The sequence below is a fragment of the Dreissena polymorpha genome, chromosome 13 (genome assembly GCF_020536995.1).
Source record: "Dreissena polymorpha isolate Duluth1 chromosome 13, UMN_Dpol_1.0, whole genome shotgun sequence".
NCBI classification, from domain to species: Eukaryota; Metazoa; Mollusca; class Bivalvia; order Myida; family Dreissenidae; genus Dreissena; species Dreissena polymorpha.
In genome coordinates, this window is record NC_068367.1 from 39,051,378 (window position 1) to 39,072,746 (window position 21,369).

Below are 21,369 nucleotides of genomic sequence, written 5' to 3' on the forward strand. Positions count from 1 at the left end.
AATAGTAAGTTGTGTTTATGCAATTAATTGGTGCCTTAATTATGCAAAGATCGTTTGAACGCATTTTATAATGGTCAGGATTGTCAAGATGGAAGATATACCGAGGTAGTTAAAATAGATTCCATTAACTATCTCCATACTTCAGTAATTATAATTATAGCAGCTCAACATATTTTTAATGATTCTCTATTATCTTTCAACAGTTCAATGAAAAACATTACCTCTTGAAATAGTTCATGCTTCCTTGTAATCAATACATATTAAAAGGACTTATTGACAGATTGTCAAGAAGACAATTTTCCATCTTGTTGTCACAGATTCTAAACATTAAAGAACACTTAGAGAAGTGCATTGGCGCCATCTCCTGTCCTTTAAGTGCCACCTCCTTGGTATAAACTCTCTTTTAGAAGAATGCAAAAGTATCCATCAGATCGGGAAGAGGCCAATGTTTTTTTTTTGTTAACGCAGCAACTTGTATATGTTCAAAACAAACGTTTGATGCAGTTGAAGATTTTCCTAAGTGTAAATTTGCTCGTCACACAGGCCAAATGATAATAAATATTTTCCGGGTGTTTAATCCAAAGGACACTGATTCGAGACCCAATTGGGCCATATAGAATTGGCGTTGTTTGTCCGTCTGTCTGTCGGTTGGTCCGTCTGCCACAAATTTTATTTTTTAGGAGTGATTTCAATTCAACCAATGTGCTTGTTATTTTTTTATTCTACCTTAATTCTATTCTGTCCCATGGTCTGGAAATTTTAGGACTTAAGTAAAAATACACACTAAAAAATGGCCCAGTTGGTACACAAGTCGCTTAAATTTGAATGTGTATAGTACAATTTAAAATAATAATTTGCCCCATTGATGCAAAAGTCAATGTCACACAGTACCTTGAAATCTTGCACCAATGAGGCAATTATGATGCCTCCGTCTTTACTTAGTTTCTCTACATGTATTCAATGTCACTATAGTATTTCTTAACACAGTTCAATGGCAATAGTGTCTCTAAATATTTTGTTGACTAATGTAATAATAGTCTTTCTCTATCTCCTCACAACCAGTGCAAGTCTAAATATTTCAATTATGCTCAAGACTATAACCCTTATTTGAAGTGATTAAAGTGGCCTTTTCACAGATTTTGGCATATTTTGAGGTTTGTCATTAAATGCCTTATATTGATAAATGTAAACATTGGATATTAAAAGCTCCAGTAAAAAATCAAGAATAAAATTAAAAAAAGGAAAAAAAAGTAGCTGGTACCAGGGCTCGAACCAGTGACCGCCGGAGTCCTGGAGTTAGTCTGAAGTAAAAACGCATTAGCCCTCTCGGCTATTCCGCCGGGTATACACAGTATAAGTATTTTATACCTTATATAAGAAATCTTCGTAGTTTCGTAAATTTAAACGACAACAACAGAACTCACCAAATTATTCAATCGTTTCGCATTGCAACGCTTTATAATTTTTTGGTTTTCAAATCGTCAAAAGATACATATAATGGCTATATTGGACTAGGGTAAATGTTCAGTAATACTGTTTCCTCACAAATATCATAACTAAAACGAAAATGTGCGATTCTGAAACAACTTTTTTCAAATTTGTCAATTTACCAAACCGTGAAAAGATCCCTTTAAGTATCGCTGACATTGTTATGTGGAAAATGTAACATGTAACCATAAAAGAAGGTGTTTCTACAGGTGTCTTGATAGTGTTTTATTTCACCATTTTGGGAATGGGGCTGGGTCCCTTTGGATTGGGAAAATTTGAGGCGTTTTGAGAAAAATTTATATATTAGTGTTGTTGTTGTTTTGTTAACAAAATACTTTAAAATTAAGAATAAAGTGGTTTCAGCATTATATTTACTTATGTTGAACTTATATAGCTGGATGGGAAAGTAACAAAATGTTGAGATATAAACAAAATATTTTTAGATTGCATTTGGGTAAAATTTACAATTTTTTCCAAATGGGAAGGGGGCCCGTAACCGGAGCTGATTTTTTATGAAAAAAACCTGCTTGACTGTTTTGCTGATGTTGTTCCTAAAACATTACTGTTTATAAGCCATCCTGAGATGAAGGCATCGTGCCAGAACCCCCACATTCAGTAATTCCCTTTGCCAACCTTGGCTGTTTGTTTGTTCACACCTTCAACAGTTCTAAACATAATTGCCTTACATTGCTTAGGAAAAATCTGTAAGGTTCCAATAAACGAACTATACATAGACAACAGGGATACAAAAGAGGGGATAGTAATGTTTAAGAAAATTTTCACTTTCATTTCAACGATTGCAGTATGTCTGAAGATTTCATTGACTAAATTACTGTATCTCCAAATATTCCAATGAATATAATTTAAGTATAATATTTGAATAATCATATTACATGTATCTGTAAGTGAAAATGTCAATCAAATCAATGACATGGAAATCTAAAATGTACAGAACAGTCATAAAGAAGCATCATTGTTATGAAGATGTGCAGAATTTGAGCTTCATAATGTTAAGTTACATACCGACATGTTGACGTTTAATAATGTTACCTTATGTCTATGTCTACATTATCAATGCCAAACTATAATCTACTTTAATATCTTACATAACACATTTTCATGATAAGATGGGAATGTTTATCCTAAAAATGCATTAAAAGTTGGTAACCTGTCTTATAAGCCTTCACTATCTTTAAATTCATTTCCAAATTATTTATGGATTTCTGAATGTCAATTTTTTTTTTAAGTTATAAGACAGCTGAAAGAACAGCATATATGGTTGTTTTTTTTATAAATTGCTCGTTCAATATGTATGTTAAGTTTTCTGAAATATATTTATATCCAAATATATAAAAATATGCATGTTGCAATATAAGAAACTAAAAAACTTCCATTTTTTGCATTGCCAATATTTGTGACAAAAGGGAGCTACTCTAAAGATAGTGAGAATGAATTGCCTTTTACTGTCTTTGACTTTCCTTTTATTTAAATTAAAATGATTGAGATTAAGAACTGGTGGTTAAGTTACAATTTTGTACACATTTATTGGCATGTATGGTGCTTATAAATATTAGTGATTGAACAATAAAAACAACAACTTTTGCATTAAAATTAACAATGGCTCTCCATGGTGGCTGGTACAGATGCACTTCTCACCTAGGCGATTCGGGTTCACCCTTTGCAGCACACAAGAGCTTGGTCAGTGGTTACCATACAGAACAGGTGGGGTTTCCTACTAAAACTCTGGTTTCCACCCGCAGCACAAGACCACTCCACAGTTGAATGCCTTTCATAAAAACACAAATAGCAGGAAATTGCAGCTTAAATAAAATTCAAAATTTGTCCCAACTTTCCTGAGTCTTGTAAGTTAACCCTTTGCATGCTGGGTAATTTGTCTTCTGCTAAAATGTCGTCTGCTGAATTTCTAAAATTAGCATTTTCTTCGATTTTTTTCAAAGAATACTATCAGAATAGCAAACAGTTTGGATCCTGATGAGACGCCACGTTCTGTGGCGTCTCATCAGGATCCAAACTGTTTGCAAAGGCCTCCAAAATTCGGTTCCTGCACTGAAAGGGTTAAATAAGAAGAAGTGCTGGGACTTATACTTCAGGTCCAGACACGTAATTCAGCCTCAGGCCCATAAGTACCTGACATACACTTGGAAACGCACGCGCACACAGCTCAGTGAAAATGAAAACACGCGTGGCGGCATCTTGCAAGATGTTGAAAACAAATTAATACGTATTTATAATACCTGATGCAAATTACATTATTTGTGAAAAAACTGTACAAAATCTTTCACTCATGTGTTGCACAGATTCTACAAATTAAGTGAATCTTTCAAAAGTTGACATGATAATACACTGACACGAATAAATAACATAAAAATATGGTTGTCCCGTTTTCCGAAGTTTAGTTCAGCTTATATTCGAAACTGGGTACTTTATTGAAACATTTAGGCTAACAGCTAGGTTGACTCGTGTATTTAAAATAGCTACTCATTTGAAAAAAAGAACTTTAGCTAAATTTGTTAGAAAATTAAAAATGGAAAATAAAAGTGAGCATCAATTGCTTTGTTATGAATTGCTTTACAAATTGTAATTAAATTACGCAACAAAAGTGTATGTAAATAACCATATTATAGCAACAACATTGACCAACGCCTAGCAACAACATTGACCAATGCCCTAGTGAACTCCATTCGCAAATGATTATTTCTTATATTTGCATTAAGTTTATATCATGCACTTTTTCACAAGTTTGTAAATGAGACCATAATAATACAATTAGTGAGGTACCCTTAAATCAATTAAAATTGCTTCCAGTACGGAAGTTAATTATCTTTGTCAAGGTCATTCAATATATTCATGCATAAAGGTCAGTACCAGGTTAATTTTGGTGAGCTAAATGTTTCAAATGAGTAACGTTCTGGAAAAAAACTGGTTTTAACCCTTAAAGCGCTGGAGCTGAATTTTAAAGGCCTTTGCAAACAGTTTGGATCCAGATGAGACGCCACAGAACGTGGCGTCTCATCAGGATCCAAACTGTTTGCTATTCTGATGGTATTCTTTGAAAAAATCAAAGAAAATGCTAATTTTAGAAATTCAGCAGACAACATTTTAGCAGAAGACAAATTTCCCAGCATGCAAAGGGTTAATGCTTGTTTGTAAAGTGTCATCCAAGATAAGCATGGCCTGAGTCCACACAGCCGAATCCAGATCGACTCCTTCCTCCTTTATGGTTTTCAATTTATAAAAGGAAGTCTCTTCTTAACGAAAATCCAGTGTAGTAAAAAGTGATGTTCCTGATAAGTCGAAAGTTTTACCCCATATTTACAACAGGTCTGTAACCTTAATATAAACCTTTCTAAGGGAAAACCTGAGACTGCACAGGTTAATCAGGAACTAAACTTTCCGCTTAACCCTTTGAATGCTGGGAAATTTGTCGTCTGCTAAAATGTCGTGTGCTGAATTTCTAAAATTAGCATTTTCTTCGATTTTTTTCAAAGAATATTATCAGAATAGTAAACAGTTTGGATCCTGATGAGACGCCACGTTCTGTGGCGTCTCATCTGGATCCAAACTGTTTGCAAAGGCCTTCAAAATTCGGTTCCCGCACTGAAAGGGTTAACTTTCCGCTTAAGCTGTATCAATGTACAAAGATACTTCCTTTAAATGAAAAATACCATAAAAGAGGAAAGTGTCCTACCTAGTAAGGCTTATCTGGGACAACATTATAATGCACATGCATCATACTCAGCTTTCCCAGAATAAAGCTTAAATGATGGGCAGCACGATTTACCCAAATACACCCAAATACGCTCAAAATACCCAAATACTCATAATTTTGGCAGGTTAGGGTTAGGTTAGGGTTAGGGTATTTTAAGCGTATTTGGGTGTATTTCAGGGTGTATTTGGGTGTATTTAATTGTGTAAGTCCTGCAACCCTAAAATGATTCTATTACTATAACATCTCGCACAAGTTATTTGCATTACGCAATGTAATACACATGTTTTTCTACAGGTGTCTTGTATCCTGCTGATAAAACGCTTCAACCATTATAAGCCCCTGATAAGCCTTCCTGTGATGAAGGCATTTAGCTGTCTTAGAGATACCAGGGTGCTCACACCTCATTATATAATACTCTGCTGAGCTCTACAATTCCCAGATCTTTGAGGTGTTCTTGTCATCAATCTGGAAGAGGCTGAAAGTTGAAGAGAGAAATTTGGTAAAGGGTCGTAATAGTTATGATCATATTATACATTAACCCTTTGCATGCTGGGAAATTTGTTGTCTGCTAAAATGTCGTCTGCTGATTTTTTTTAATTAGCAGTTTCTTTGATTTTTTTCAAAGAATACTATCAGAATAGCAAACAGTTTGGATCCTGATGAGACACCATGTTCTGTGGCGTCTCATCTGGATCCAAACTGTTTGCAAAGGCCTTTAAAATTCGGTTCCCACACTGAAAGGGTTAAATAACAGGCCTTTTCCTGGCATATCTAAAGGTCCATTTAAAAGACCCATTCCCAAACCAAATTTGTAAACAATACAAATCCAACTTTGTTGTTTTTTTCTTCGATTTCCACACAAAATTTATTTGTTAAATGATTAGCTATGTCAATTTTAGTTCAATTACATCTAACAAATCATAACTTTTACTTATATGATTTTGTCCTTCTAATTTGAAATATTATAAAGAGATTTCAATCCTGAAATTGCATTTTTTCCCAAAATAGCCAGGAAAAGGCCTGAATAATAAATGTTAGAACAAAATATTATTTTATGATTTGCATTTAAAGGTGATCCAGGGTTAAATCAGTCTTGCATGGGGGCTTAATATTAAGATAAATGAAGTCATTTGCTTGTAGGCCTTTTTCAGCTGTATCTACAGGTCCATTCAATGCACCCTTTTCCAAAACAAAATGCTAAAAATTTAAGACAAAAATCTAAATTTGAAAAAAAATTGTTCCATGAAGTGGCATATGATTATTACTTCTCAATTTTATTTTAATCACGTCCAAAAGAAAAGGGATTACTATAAATTATATGATTTTCTTCTTTTGATTTGAATAATTATAAAAAGTACATTAAATTAATAAATGTGTTTTTCCCAAATTGGTGGACATTTCATGCAGAAAAAAATCTGAAACTAGAAATTGCATTTTTCATATATTTGTCAGAAAAATACCTGGCCACTGAGCAGCTAGTTGAATCAAAAGGGACTCAGGTTCCCATATGCTGTCAAATGCCTAGAATATAGGAAAAGAATCCGGAGTAAGAATTTGCTGGTTGCCATGGCATAGTGGATGTGGTGTCCGCCTCGTGATGTGAAATTCATTGGTTCGATTCCCACTGTGTGAGCGCTGTTTTGATAGATCTCCCCCAAAAGACATAAATAAATGTACAAGTTCTATCACGGAAACTTGATAATATTTCTATAAGCCTTTGGCATTCAATGCAATTGAGCTTAAATAAATAGGTTACACTCAACTAAGAGTGAGAAGTAGAGATATCTCATTAGTCAAAAATGGTTCGCCCATATTGATGAGTGATGACACTTTACCCCAGTCCCAATTAGATACATATTTTGAAGCATTTGTAGTCCCTTAGAAAGTTAAAGAACTTTCTTACTAGATTCAAGTTTTAAAGGCGTAATTTCAAACCCTAAGATACTGATGAGCAGCAAACAGCATGAAACCTGAACAGACTGCGTTTAACTGGTCCCCCGTTGAATATAACCATTGACTTCGTTGACTATAATATACAACAGGTACAGGCTAATGTATCGGCGATTTTAATTGGATAACGAGAAGACCAATCGGTAGCTCGGTTCGTGACGTGACGTTACAATGTTATGGTTCGCGCGCGGCATTCCCTGTATTTTTTTTTTTAATCTCTCTATCATTTCGTTGATAACTACAAATACAAAAATTCACATGTTCACAAATTAAGAATTTCCACTTTTAAGTAACTCGAGGATATAATATATCATTTAGTATTCAAGCTGAATATGTATTATGAATCTTATTTGACTAGAACGAGCTTTCATTCTTACCTGTCAGCTGTCAAAAAGTTCGGGAAAATAAACCGGAAATGGTACACGATTATTTCTCCTGATATGTTTCTAAAAATAACCGGTCCAATTTTGGACCGGTAAAATTAGCTTGTACCGATCCCTATATAGAGAGTAGCGAAAGATAAGGGGAGGTAACCAATCTAAGACTGCGTGTGACTCGCAGGCTTTTATGGTTTTATGCTGTTTGCACATAGTCAATATTACTAATAGCTTCTGAGAGGGAAAGGGTTAATAAACAAAACACTGTTCTTTATTGCAAAGTTTTCTTTGCCATCAGAACTGATGTGATATAATTTGTGCCAAAAAGCCAATACAGTCATGATTTTGCTGAGTATTAACCCTTTGCATGCTGGGTAATTTGTCTTCTGCTAAAATGTCGTCTGCTGAATTTCTAAAATAAGCATTTTCTTCTATTTTTTTCAAAGAATACTATCAGAATAGCAAACAGTTTGGATCCTGATGAGACGCCATGTTCTGTGGCGTCTCATCTGGATTCAAACTGTTTGCAAAGGCCTTTAAAATTCGGTTCCCGCACTGAAAGGGTTAATGGGTAATTGGTCTTGGTGGCAATATGATGTGAAAATTTGCAATATTATCTTAATAGATTTGGCATGAACTGTTTGAAAGATATGAAGCTATAAAACTGGCCCCATGAATAAATGGTACAATTTGATGGAATCTGTATTTTGAATGTTCCCCTCCTGCTTCATCCTGTGTGGATTGTTATCAACTTGACTGTAGAGTCCATGCTGTTTTACTAAATTACGTAAGATTTTATTATAGTTTTTATATATCGATGTTCTTAAAATTATTCTTAAAGCCTCACTTGATATAATTTACACAACAATGGGGCAATAACCTATTGTTCTCTTTATATCAGACACTCCAAACTGGAATTCTTACCAAACTAAAAATCTATAAATTTCCATTTTGTGTGTTAATAACATTTACCATTTGGTCACAGTGTTTTAAATTTAACTTGAGTACAGTCCATGACTGTGCTTTTGTGTTTTAAGTAATACCATAGTATAATAATTGTTTGTTTATTTCAGTTGCTTTTGAATTCAAATGTTATTGCAATCAGTTAGATGTTTGCTTCCATCCAATTCCTTCACTGAACTGTAATGTTTCTTAACATATCTGTATGATAGTTAAATTAACTTGGTGATCACCGCAGATGTTGTTTTGGCAACTTTTTATCCCCCACCATAGGCGGAGGGATATTGTTTTGGCGTTGTCCGTCCGTTTTTCTGTCCTTCCGTCTTTCCGTCCAGCACTTTTGTGTCCGGAGCCATATCTTGGAAGTGCTTTGGCGGATTTCATTGAAACTTGGTTTGAGTATATATATGGATAAGAGGATGATGCACCCCAAGTGGTATTGTACACCATCTATTAATAACGGAGTTATGGCCCTTTGTATCTTGAAATAATGTTTTTTTGTGTCCGGAACCATATCTTGGAAGTGCTTAGGCGGATTTCATTGAAACTTGCCTGGTATGAGTATATTTATAGATAAAAAGGATGATGCACACCAAATTGCATTGTACGCCATCGGATAATAGGATAATAACGGAGTTATGGCCCTTTGAATCTTGAAAAAATGCTTTTTTTGTGTGTCCAGAGCCATATCTTGGAAGTGCTTTGACGGATTTCATTGAAACTTGGTAGGAGTATATATATGGATAAGAGGATGATGTCGTTGGTGTTGTCCATCTGTCCAGACAACTTTTTGTGTCCAGAAGTATATTGGCGGGGGATATCAATTCAACAAATTTGCTTGTTTTCTCCCCAGGACTCAACAGAATGTATGTTACTAAATTGAGTATAAAATATAGATTATATATTGAAAGTCACTCTCTGTGTAAGTTCCCCGTACATATTCACAGCCAATTACGATGTAAACCATTATGGCTAATAGTTTGTGTGATTTGCCTTTACATTCATGTACGTGTTGACCCTCATGATGATGGTGACAAAGATGTAGACTTTGGCCACAATAATCATAATCAGTGACTTTTTTTGCCCAAAATAACAGCATCTTACATATTGTTTTCCCCATAAAGATGCCAATTTTTTCCAATAAATTAAATAAATAATTGGTTTATTGAGTTTAATATACAGAAATATAATTGTGTAGCCCTTTTTTGACATACATTTTAAAAAAGCACGTCAACATGCTTTTAAAAACAATTGGAATACTTGCATTTATAATAATATTAATTGTGTTTCATTTCACCCAATTACATGGTTTATCACGCTTTTTTCCCAATCCAAAATGCACAGACTGTAAAATATAAAGCACAAAAAATTCACTGATAGTGAAAACATTAACGCTTACTTCTCTGCAGCATTGCTTCATGGAAAGAATAAGGATCCTACTGGAGAGGATTTTTTGGATTTGCTCAAGTATACGAGCACTGTGAAAGATTATTTGCCATGATTTGCTCAAGTTGACGAGCACTGTGAAAGATTATTTGCCACACAAGCCCTTGCACCTGAAATAACATGCACAAACTGTTCGACAGTTATTTTTCTGTAATGTTCTGAGTGATATATCCGTCAATATGTCCTGAAATAAATGTTTGCAATACACGAAACAGCTGTTTTCTTCGTAACAGTTTGCTAATAATGGAAATATAATAACATTGTAGGCATACAATGTTTGTGTTGTACATACTGCCAGTGCAGTGTCGCATTCCTTTTGCGTCTGGCTTGCTGTCATTCAAGTCATAGATCATGAACAAAGAGAATGGTTTAACCCTTTCACTCTCAGAAGCAAAGTTAAAATGGCTATGTGCAAACAGCATAAAACCAGAACAGCCTGCTATTAACTTGCATTCTGTTCTGCTCATCAGTATGCAAGGGTTGGAGATGATCGAAGCCTTAACACTTGAATCAAGTAAGAAAGGTCTTTAATTGAATTTATTCAACTTTCCAAGGGACTACAAGTGCATCAAAATACTTATCTAAGTGGTAACTTAACCCTTTGCATGCTGGGAAATTTGTCGTCTGCTAAAATGTCGTCTGCTGAATTTCTAAAATTAGCATTTTCTTCGATTTTTTTCAAAGAATACTATCAGAATAGCAAACAGTTTGGATCCTGTTGAGACGCCACGTTGTGTGGCCTCTCATCTGGATCAAAACTGTTTGCACAGGCCTTTAAAATTTGGTTCCAGCGCTGAAAGGGTTAATCAGTGATGGAATACAAGAGAAACTGATAGAATATAACAGCTGGATGAGGATTGTTACGCAATTGCAGAACTCAATGTTGTTTTTCTGTTAGTGACCTTTCCAGTATGTAATGGATTACTGTTAGTTTAAACCAATTTATTTTAACTGGATTGCATAGAAAGCCTAAGGCTTATTTGAAACACTCTTGAGTCTTTTTCCTGGGACCAGTCTCACCCAGTTCTTGTTGCCTAGGGGGAGATTTAAAGAACGCTATCACAGTGGGGATCAAATACCATACTACGCCACAGCGACCTTTACTCACTGTAAACTGATATAACAAAATCCAAATGTGGTATGCTAAAAATATTGCCTGTTGAAAGGGACTAATTGTTTTTAGATTTTCGTACTGATGACATATCTCATTAAATATATTTGATAAGAAATCAATAATGTTTTGTTAAGTTTAACTAATAACAATAGCAAGACAAGAATATAGGACCTCTGTGAAAGCTTCGGTGAATTACATGTAGCACAGGGCAATGCATGCTTTAGGTATATGTAGCGAATTATAAACCCATGTAATAGTAATACACATATTTTTCCAAATTATTTAGGATAAGCATTACAAATATATAATATTATTGACCAAATATTTTTATGATAATTACCCATTAATGAACGAATAATTTGTAAATTGTTCAGGATTGTTATTCATTTGTTGCATAGTTGTTTTTTTTTTAATCTATGACAATTTTTTTTTAAGTCATTTAATTTTAAAAACCAAACAAGACACATTTAATCTTTTTGTGTGTGGATGATGCTTTCGTTGATGAAATAAAGTAATAAATACCATAAAAAGGGCACAAAAAAGCGTTCATGATATAAGATGGTAGTATCTGGGCCCTGGACCCATATTCACCAACCCATTTTAAAAATTAAGAATAAAGAATTATGAGACTTGGAACCAAGAAAAATACATCCAGTGTTAAAGTAATATACAGGCTAACACTGATGACTTTTTCATTAACAAAATGTTCTACATGATGATTGATGAATATAGAGGAGGTCAATGCCATAAATTTGATTCAAATTATAAGGAATTCTTGAATATATCAATTTAAAGAGTTTTATTAAATGCTTTCCGGTGGTTTACAGAGAAATATCAGTGAATTAAAACTGATAATTTCACTGTTTCAAACAATGAAAATTATCAGTGAAAATTATCAATAATTTTCACTGTTTACTGTGAAATGACGTCATTTTTTTGACGAAATGACGTCATTATCCCAGCGAAATTCCTTAGTTCAACTCTTTAACAATGTATATAAACTGTGGGAAAAAAGCATAAAATAAAAAGAAAGTTTGTTGAATTCGGTGATATATCAATTTTAATTCACTCGTGATCATAGAAAAAATATATTTTCACTCATGGCTGCGCCACTCATGAAAATATTATTTTCTATGATCACTCGTGAATTGAAATCGATTATCCACCGAATCAAACAAATATTCTCTATTTCTTTATTCTTAGTCTTAACCCAAAGAATTACTTGGTGAATATCAGAGCCCTCCTCTAGTAAATTTTACCATACTTTTGCTAGTATTGTTTGTTTTATCAATCATGCAGCTTAAAAAAATCATATGCTGCTACTTAAAGAAGTTAACTGAACTGCTTATTTTTAATGACTCAAATATATGGAATGCTTTTATAAATGCTTTATAATGACGCAAGCAAAAAAGTACTGTTGTATAGTAACATGAAGTTTCTAAAAAAAGTTTTTCCATGGCATTGACTTGTAGATGGTAACACCATTAACTCTTTCAGTGCTGTCTCATCAGGATCCAAACTGTTTGCTGTTCTGATAGTATTCTTAGAAAAAATCAAAGAAAATGCTAATTTTAGAAATTCAGCAGAGGACATTTAACCCTTTGCATGCTGGGAAATTTGTCTTCTGCTAAAATGTCGTCTGCTGAATTTCTAAAATTAGCATTTTCTTCGATTTTTTTCAAAGAATACTATCAGAATAGCAAACAGTTTGGATCCAGATGAGACGCCACGTTCTGTGGCGTCTCATCTGGATCCAAACTGTTTGCAAAGGCCTTTAAAATTGGGTTCCCGCACTGAAAGGGTTAAGCAGACCACAAATTTCCCAGCATGCAAAGGGTTATCAGAATGTTCCTGATGCTTAATCCTTCAGCTGAAGACCCAACATGATAATTTATAAACTACAGGTTGTTGTCATAAAAAAAGTAGTATAAAGAAAAACAGGCACTTACATCTGCTTTGATATGTGTGCTTGCAAAGTAATGGAGCTGTAAAAAGCAAAGATGAAAGTACATGATACTCAATTGAGTTAAAATATTCCATTTGTCTACATTCCATCTGTCCTGATATTCCACTAATGATATGCATGTTGAATGTTGATGTTTTATTCAGGAAGACAAAATGCCATTAAGCCCCAAAGGTTACTGCTTATATAATCAAAGTATTTCCCCCCCCCCCCCCCACCCCCCCCCCCCCCCCCCCCCCCCCTTGCAGTCTACCTTTTCATATTTGCCATTTAATCGCGAATGCTAAAAGTGCAAGAAACATTAAGAGATACAAACGCGCCAATATTGCTTGTAATGTTACACTGATAAGAATCAAAATGATGCTGATATGCTATATTTATTTGGAATGTTATATATATATTTTAAGTAATTTTAAGTATTTTTTTTAAAGAACTTCCCAATAATTTTCCAATATTCTGTAATTAGTTATTTATTTCTTTGTAAGTTATTATGGGTGTTTACTTTTTGTTGTGTGTTGTTTTTTTAATTTGTAAAAGACGAAATGCTGAGCCCCCCCCCCCCCCCCCTCCACTTCCTCCTCACCCCTCTTCATAAGCATTGTTGTTTTTATTATTTCTTAATGGACAAATTTTCAGAAATCACACATGACAAACAGAAAGCATTGTGAACCATATGCCCTTTTTCAGTAAAATATTATTACTGTTTCACACATGGTACGCAAACTCAATGAAAAAACTTGCAATTTTACCTTGTTTTATTGACAGTTTCTGGAAAGATCTATTCAAGAGGTACACAAATGAAAATTACTTGTGAATAAAAGAAACAGATGTTGCAATATGAAAGCCAATAATTGATAAACCTTGCTGCAAGTGGACAGATTGGCTGTCCAATCACATTAATGGAAATATTTTGCTTTCTGCATCCATTTTAAGATACGTACAATTGTAAACTTATCAAGCATAGCAAATAAACCTGTGGTGCCTTGGGGCCGTCCAACAGATTGGTAAATTGACAAAATTAAAAAAAGTTGTTTCAGATTTGCAAATTTTCTTTTTTGTTATGATATGCTTGAGGAAATAGTAAAACTGACCATTTACCATGCTCTTAAATATCCATTATATGCATCTTTTGACGATTTTAAAACATGAAAATTATAAAGCGTCGTGCGACGCGAAACGATTGAATAGTTTGGAAAGTTCTGTTGTTGTAGATATATTTAGGGAAACTACAAGGATTGCTTATATAGGTAAAAAATACATCCGCTCTAAGCATGAGCATGGATGGTAGAGTGGTCTAGGCGGGAGACTTTTTACTCCAGGACTCCAGGGGTCAGTGGTTTGAGCCCTGTTGAGGGTTACTTTTTTTCTTTTTTTAGCTCGGCTGTTTTCGGAGGAAACCCAAGGTATTGTCATAGCCAGCTCGCCGTCTGCCGTCCGCGTCGTGCGAAAACCTTGACATTTGTCTCCAAAATCAAAGTATTTCCACATACAACATTGAAACGTCATATTTAGATGCACCTTGATGAGTTCTACTTGCCATGCCCATTTTTGGGTCACTAGGTCAAAGGTCAAGGTCACTGTGACCTCTAAAAAAAATAAAAAAATATTTTATTTATTATAATATTAGCTGAGCGTTGGAACCCATATGCGCTGCTCTTGTTTTAAATTTAATCTTGTTTTTTTACTTGAGATTTTAAGGTCAATTGTTTAAATTTATCAATATAAAGCATTTAATGACATGCTTCAATACATGCCAAAATCTGTTGGACGGCCCCTTTAAACTCAAGATGTTTTATCATACATTGTGTACTATGTATCCTGTATTTGTATTTGGAATTTGTAACAAAAACTCATGATCTAATTAGTGTCCACAAAAAAGGCCTTTTTTTATTTTTTTAATAAATTTTGTGCAGACAAATATATTATATATGGGTTTCTTTTTCATAACATTTTATTTTTGAAAACATACGTTTTACAATCATAGAAACTAACATAGAGATTGGATAATTTTTTAGCTCTAACAAATGTAACTGGAAAAAATATGGTTTCAGAGTATATGTTGTGGCGAGAATACAATTGATTTTACAGTACCAGTATATCTTAATGTTTGTTTTACATTTGGTGGGGAAACCATAAAACAGGCTTTGTGTAGTGACCTCAACCCATTTATGCCTAGCGTCCTGAAAAAAGGACATTGCAAACAGCGTAGACCCAGATGAGACGCCGCATAATGCGGCGTCTCATCTGGGTCTGCGCTGTTTGCTTCAATGAATTTCTTTATGAAATATTCTAAATATAGCAATAAATATACCAGACACCCCTACTTTTGGAAATAAATTGATCCAATTTAGAAGGATGGGAGAGTCCACTGGACATAAATGGGTTAATAAAGCTGATGCATTTTCCGCATTGCCAGATAGAACAGGATTATTTGCATAAAGTCTGTGTTCAGGAGTGCAATGATATGCGTTATCTGCAAACAAGATGTGAACATTTTTGTTAACATAAGCTTAACTGAGACTGTAGTTTGGACCGATCATGTCCATCAGTGATAAGGTAAATGTGCGTTTTTTGTACTTTTCCTCGCTTCAGTGCAATATGATCTAAAATTTTGCATTGCAGATAATGTATTTCTGATAAAATGGGATTTGCACTGCAGATAATGCATTTCTGATAAAATGGGATTTGCACTGCAGATAATGCATTTCTGATAAAATGGGATTTGCACTGCAGATAATGCATTTCTGATAAAATGGGATTTGCACTGCAGATAATGTATTTCTGATTCAATGGGATTTGCACTGCAGATAATGCATTTCTGGTGTTATGAGATTTGCACTGCATATACTGGTAATGCATTTCTGGTGTAATGGGATAATAATTCTTGTTTTCTTCTTTTACAGAATGATGCCAACTGAATGATACTGAAATTGATGTATTTTGGAAAGTAATAAGACCATTGGTGAAGATATAACCTACCCATGATGCCGTTAGCGTTAGAAAACATGACTGTTTGGGATCCCACGACGGTTACCATGCATGCCAATGACACGGATCTAAGCTGGATGCTCAATATCACTGGACGGCCTGAAATAATCACTCCTCGACCTTGGAACATCCTAGAAAAGTCCATATTCGCGACTTGGATTGTCATCTCGATGGTACTTTCTTTGGTCGGAAATTTAATGGTGATAATTGTGGTATGGAGGCACAAAGGAATGCAGACTCGGACAAACATGTTTCTAGTCAATTTAGCGATAGCGGATTTGTTGACAGGTCTACTGCTTATGCCTTTCTCGTTAACGACACTAATTAATGACCGCTGGGTCTTCGGTGATACGATGTGTAAGATCAATGGATTTTTCAATAGCGTGTGTTTGATATGTTCGATCCATACAATGATGTATATCAGCATACATAAATACGTCTCCATAACGCGTCCTTTCAGTCGCATTTTGAATCACTGGAAAATTTTAATAATGTGCTTGGCAGCTTGGATATGGTCCATCACGTGCGCGATTCTAACGCTGTTCATTCTTAGCCACGTTGTCATAAAACCGGGAGCGATGCAATGCGGTCCAGTCTACCCAATATCAAAGACGGAGAAATTACACCATGTTATCATCAGTGGCACAAACATTTTGTTGCCCCTCGCCGTTATGGTTTACGCCTACGCAAAGATGTACATAGAGTTCAGAAAGCACGCGGTCCGTCTAAGGAAAAACAGCACTCTGCAGTCGGATCAAATACTAGGTTAGTAGATCTTATTTATATTCTTTAGGCCAGTGTCATTTACCTTTATAACAAATTACAGTGTTTCATCAATTAGGATTGAAAACAACTGAAACACTATTATTTCATCATTACTATAGCTTTATGGTTTAATCAATTTTAACAGATATAGTTATCATTTATGACATGGTATTCATAATGTTTATCTAAGTCAGCATGGTGTTTGTTTTTTGGTCACATTATCTATCTATACTTTTAGCTTTGGCATTTCTACCAAAAAGTTTGAAAATTGTAATCAATCTGTGAACATTAGTTCTGTTAATATGTTTTAAGGTGGTAAAATAAAACATGACTTGTTACAGTTGTTCAAATGATAAACCTGTTACAGTAACAGTAAAACACTTTGCCATGCTTAATATTTTATTGGAAAAGTATTCTGTCAGTCCCAGTTAGTCTTTTATAGCAATAACATTGTTTATTAGTAACTAAACAATGATATATTGTTGTTGATGTAGTATTACACATAAAATTGTTTAATTTAACCCATCAGTCGGCTTGGCTAATCATAAATTATTAGCCAGTACACATTGATTATGCAAAAATCCTCTAAAGGGATGCACAATTCAATATCAATGTGCAGTTATTGTGAACTTTTATGCTGCAAAGTACACCACAGTTAATGTAATCTTTATTACCAGTAAATGATAAGTGGAAAAACAACTCCTCCACTTTGCCATTTAGACTTTAAATGTTAAATTAAATGTTTGGTAATTTGCGCTGATAACAGCACAGGTGGTTAGCGTGTGGCTATGATATTAATTAGTGAAAACATCATTTTGAATGATAAATTATCATATTATAACGAAAAATTAACTTTTCTGAAAAAAAAAATTCACTATCAAATATATATATATAACAAGGTATCCAACTCGAAATTAACCGCATACGGGATGCATCGTTTTGAACAGCCATTACTTCATCAATTTTGCAAAGATTTTCATGAACCGGGTCTTATTCAACGCAGAAATTTTTTTTTTTCTGGAAATGTATATATCTTGTTATATTTCTACACATGCTGGGTCTAATTTTAAGAAATAACACGTTACACAATTCGCTTGACCTTGATCAGACCGTATTTATGAACGAAATCTCCAGTTGTAAAGACACACCTTCACATTGGACCAATGAAATCACTTGTGTGTTTAAAATGTCAGTTAGTTGAAATGTATGTAAACAAAGGTTTCAAACGGCGCTGGACAGTTAGTTTTGATGCATAATGCAACGGCAAGCACGGTAAGAATGTTTTTTCACACGTTTTATTGAATTATGGTATCGAGGTCCGTGAACTTTGCAGGGAAAATGCCCTTTGCTCAGTGAAGATTTCAATCATGAATACAGTCTGATCCATGTTAACTGGGTCACGCAAGTTGTGTATCATGTTATTTCTTAAAAGTTGACCCAGTATATATAATCTGTAAAAATATTGCAAGACATATACATTTCCAGAAAGGAAATTCATTTGTGTTGAATAAGACCAAGATGGTGAAAATCGCTGCAAAATTGATGAAGTAATGGCTGTTCAAAACGATGCACCCCGTTTTCGGGTGATTTCGAGTTGGATACCTTGTTATATAATATATTTGATAGAAATTTTTTTCTCAGAAAAGTTGATTTTTCGTTATAATATGATAGTTTATCATGCAAAATGATGTTTTCACTTATTAATATCATACCCACACGCTAACCACCTGTGGATAACAGTATCAGTATCCCACAATTTTCTGAGTAATATTGTTAACATTTAAGTGAAAAACCAAAACAAAAAATACACATGGTTTATTTGGCTTCCATTTTTTACATACACCAAAAAAGTTAGTTATTATAATCACTATATCTGCGGTCGCATTAAACTAATTTCTGGTATGTTGTATTGAGCTACGTCAACAATTTAAATCATCTCCTTAGAGCACTAATACAGTTTGTGTTACATTAAAAAATATCTACAAATAAACACGTTTCATGAATTTGTTCAAATCCTCTTATTCTGAATAAAAGTGTGTGTATTTTACATTTGTTCATTTACAATGGCATGTCATTTTTGTGGAAAGAATGGTCCTTAATATTTGATTACAAAATTAAAACCTTGTAGCGCAGAGAATTTTGAGATCTTTGTAACCTCTGGTTAAAAAAAATTGTAGAGCATATTAACAAAAAAAGTCAATTTGTTTATATAATTAACCCTTTCAGTGCGGGAACCGAATTTTGAAGGCCTTTGCAAACAGTTTGGATCCAGATGAGACGCCACAGAACGTGGCGTCTCATCAGGATCCAAACTGTTTGCTATTCGGATAGTATTCTTTGAAAAAAATCAAAGAAAATGCTAATTTTAAAATTTCATCAGACGACATTTTAGAAGAAGACAAATTTCCCAGCATGCAAAGGGTTAAAAACGAGTCTTCATCCTGTATCTTATATATACGTCAGTTGTTGAGATATGTCGATATTGATCTGTGACATGTGCGTACACCTCCACACGAACAGTTTGCCGAAACATTGTGAATATATCTTTGATGTTTGGCAAGTCAGATTATTGTTTCAAACAGTGAAACAGTTGCATTTTACATGTGTTATAATGTGATATACATTGAATGCACAAAGATCTGGATAAAACTTGATTAAGTTAAGAAAATCTAATAATAGAGAAAAAAACAAGTTTTTTAAGAAAAACAGCTAGGGTCCACTGCGGACGTGCCATATATTGATGACAACATAAGATTGCAATATAGTGTTTGTGTATCTTGCCTGACATTAAATGATATTTAATGCTAAGACAAGGATGGAATGTTTGCTTATTATTGGTGTCTGTAATTTCTTAATAAACCTAAAAAAAGCTTCAGGGCAAGTGCAATGTTAATTTTCTCCTCATATCCTCGATGAAATGACAACTTGTCCAGCTACTTACAGTTTGCTTTCTCAAAAATATGTAATTGCATCAGGGTTTTTTTTGGCCCGATTTTATAGCCGAGAAGTGTCTCATGCGTATTTATCTCAATTTTAATTCAATTACATCTAACTAAAGTATTTTATGATTTTCTTCTTTTAATTTGAATGATTATAAAGAGTTATATACAATTTAGTATTTCCCTAATAAGTGGACTTTTCGTGTGGAAAAAAAGGCTAATGAATTTATTTTCCCAATTTCATGAAAATGCCAATAAAATTCCCAATTCCAAAGCCATGGGCTATCTTCCCAAAAAGTGGGGGAAAAAAACCTGCGGATAAGAAATTTTACATTTAATGTTATAAATATATATGCTTTTGTAAAGAAACAGCCACGTCTACTCACTTAGAATGTATTCGGTATATGTAGCCTTTAACAGTTCTTTCTTAATAATGCCTGTTGAAATTAAGTGTTGAAACAGGTGAAGATACCATTTTAATATATAAACTTAATCTTTATTTTTTTCTTCTTTAAACTTATATCAGTTTGCATGTAAAAGGACTTTAGTAAGTGGAAAAATACTAAAACTTGAACTGAATAACATATTTATTAATTTTAAATTCTCATAGATTTAAGTTTTATTTTTCGATATTATTGGATACGGGTATGAGAATGATAGGTTGAGAACATTCTGTACCTGATACTATCAATGAAGTGAAACATAAATATGTTGTTTTTCAAGAACTCTGTATGATTAAATGTGGACTAAGTATCATAAATGTTATAAATGTTACATGTTTGTGTTGATCTCTTTATAGATTTCTTCTTAATGTGATGTGTTGATTATTTGAAGTACAGCAGTTACATCATACACCAGAGGGGGTAATCACATGACAAACAAGATGGCGATGTCCATGCCGAGGCAGGTATTTTTCGTCGTTATATACCCATTATTTCTTGTATTATTATTATTATTCCGCTCACTTTCCAGCCATATAAGGAAGAAAGATACTGGCTTTTATTTCATATTAATATTCGCTCTATATCTCAACTTTACTCGGTGCGAAAAAAAAATTCACTAAGAAAACTTGCGGGGAGTAAAGTCGAGATATAAAGCGAATTTAAATACGAAATAAACGCTAATCACCTTTTTACTGATATGGCTGGAAAGTCAGCGTCATTTAAAAAATAAACAGATGTAATAAAGGGTTTAAAACGGCGAAAAATAACTGTCTCTGTATGGACATGGCATCTTGACTATCACGTGATTACCCCCTCTGATACACACACTGTAACAAAATTGAAGCAGGAAGGATTGGTTGATACCCTTACTTGTATATCATCCTCAACAGGTCTTAAACCATTATAACCATTTCATTGTCCTCCTTTTTTTAAATCTCAGATCACTAATTCAAGTGAAGAAACCATGTTCATTATAACTCCGCTACACATAAGTAGTTATTCCCCCCACTACCCATAAGTAGTTCAATAATACTTCCACTTACCATAGGCAGTTCTACCCCCACTAACCATAAGTAGCTATACCCCTGCTACCCATTAGTAGCTATAACCCTGCTACCCATAAGTAATTACACCCCCACTACCCATGAGTAGTTATACCCCCTCTACCCATTAGTAGCTATAACCCCGCTACCCATAAGTAGTTAT

At 34.0% G+C, this 21,369-nt stretch overlaps 1 protein-coding gene across 4 annotated transcripts in view; it reads left to right on the plus strand.

The window, feature by feature from the left end:
- Positions 1-21,369, plus strand: part of LOC127855340 (substance-K receptor-like) — a 126,705-nt gene that overhangs the window by 84,530 nt on the left and 20,806 nt on the right. For all 4 annotated transcript variants that reach the window (XM_052390827.1, XM_052390828.1, XM_052390830.1 and 1 more), the window contains one exon: positions 15,932-16,781. In XM_052390827.1, coding sequence (XP_052246787.1) covers positions 16,010-16,781 — 772 coding nt within the window. In that variant the 5' untranslated portion in view covers positions 15,932-16,009. The remainder of the gene's footprint in view (positions 1-15,931; positions 16,782-21,369) is intronic.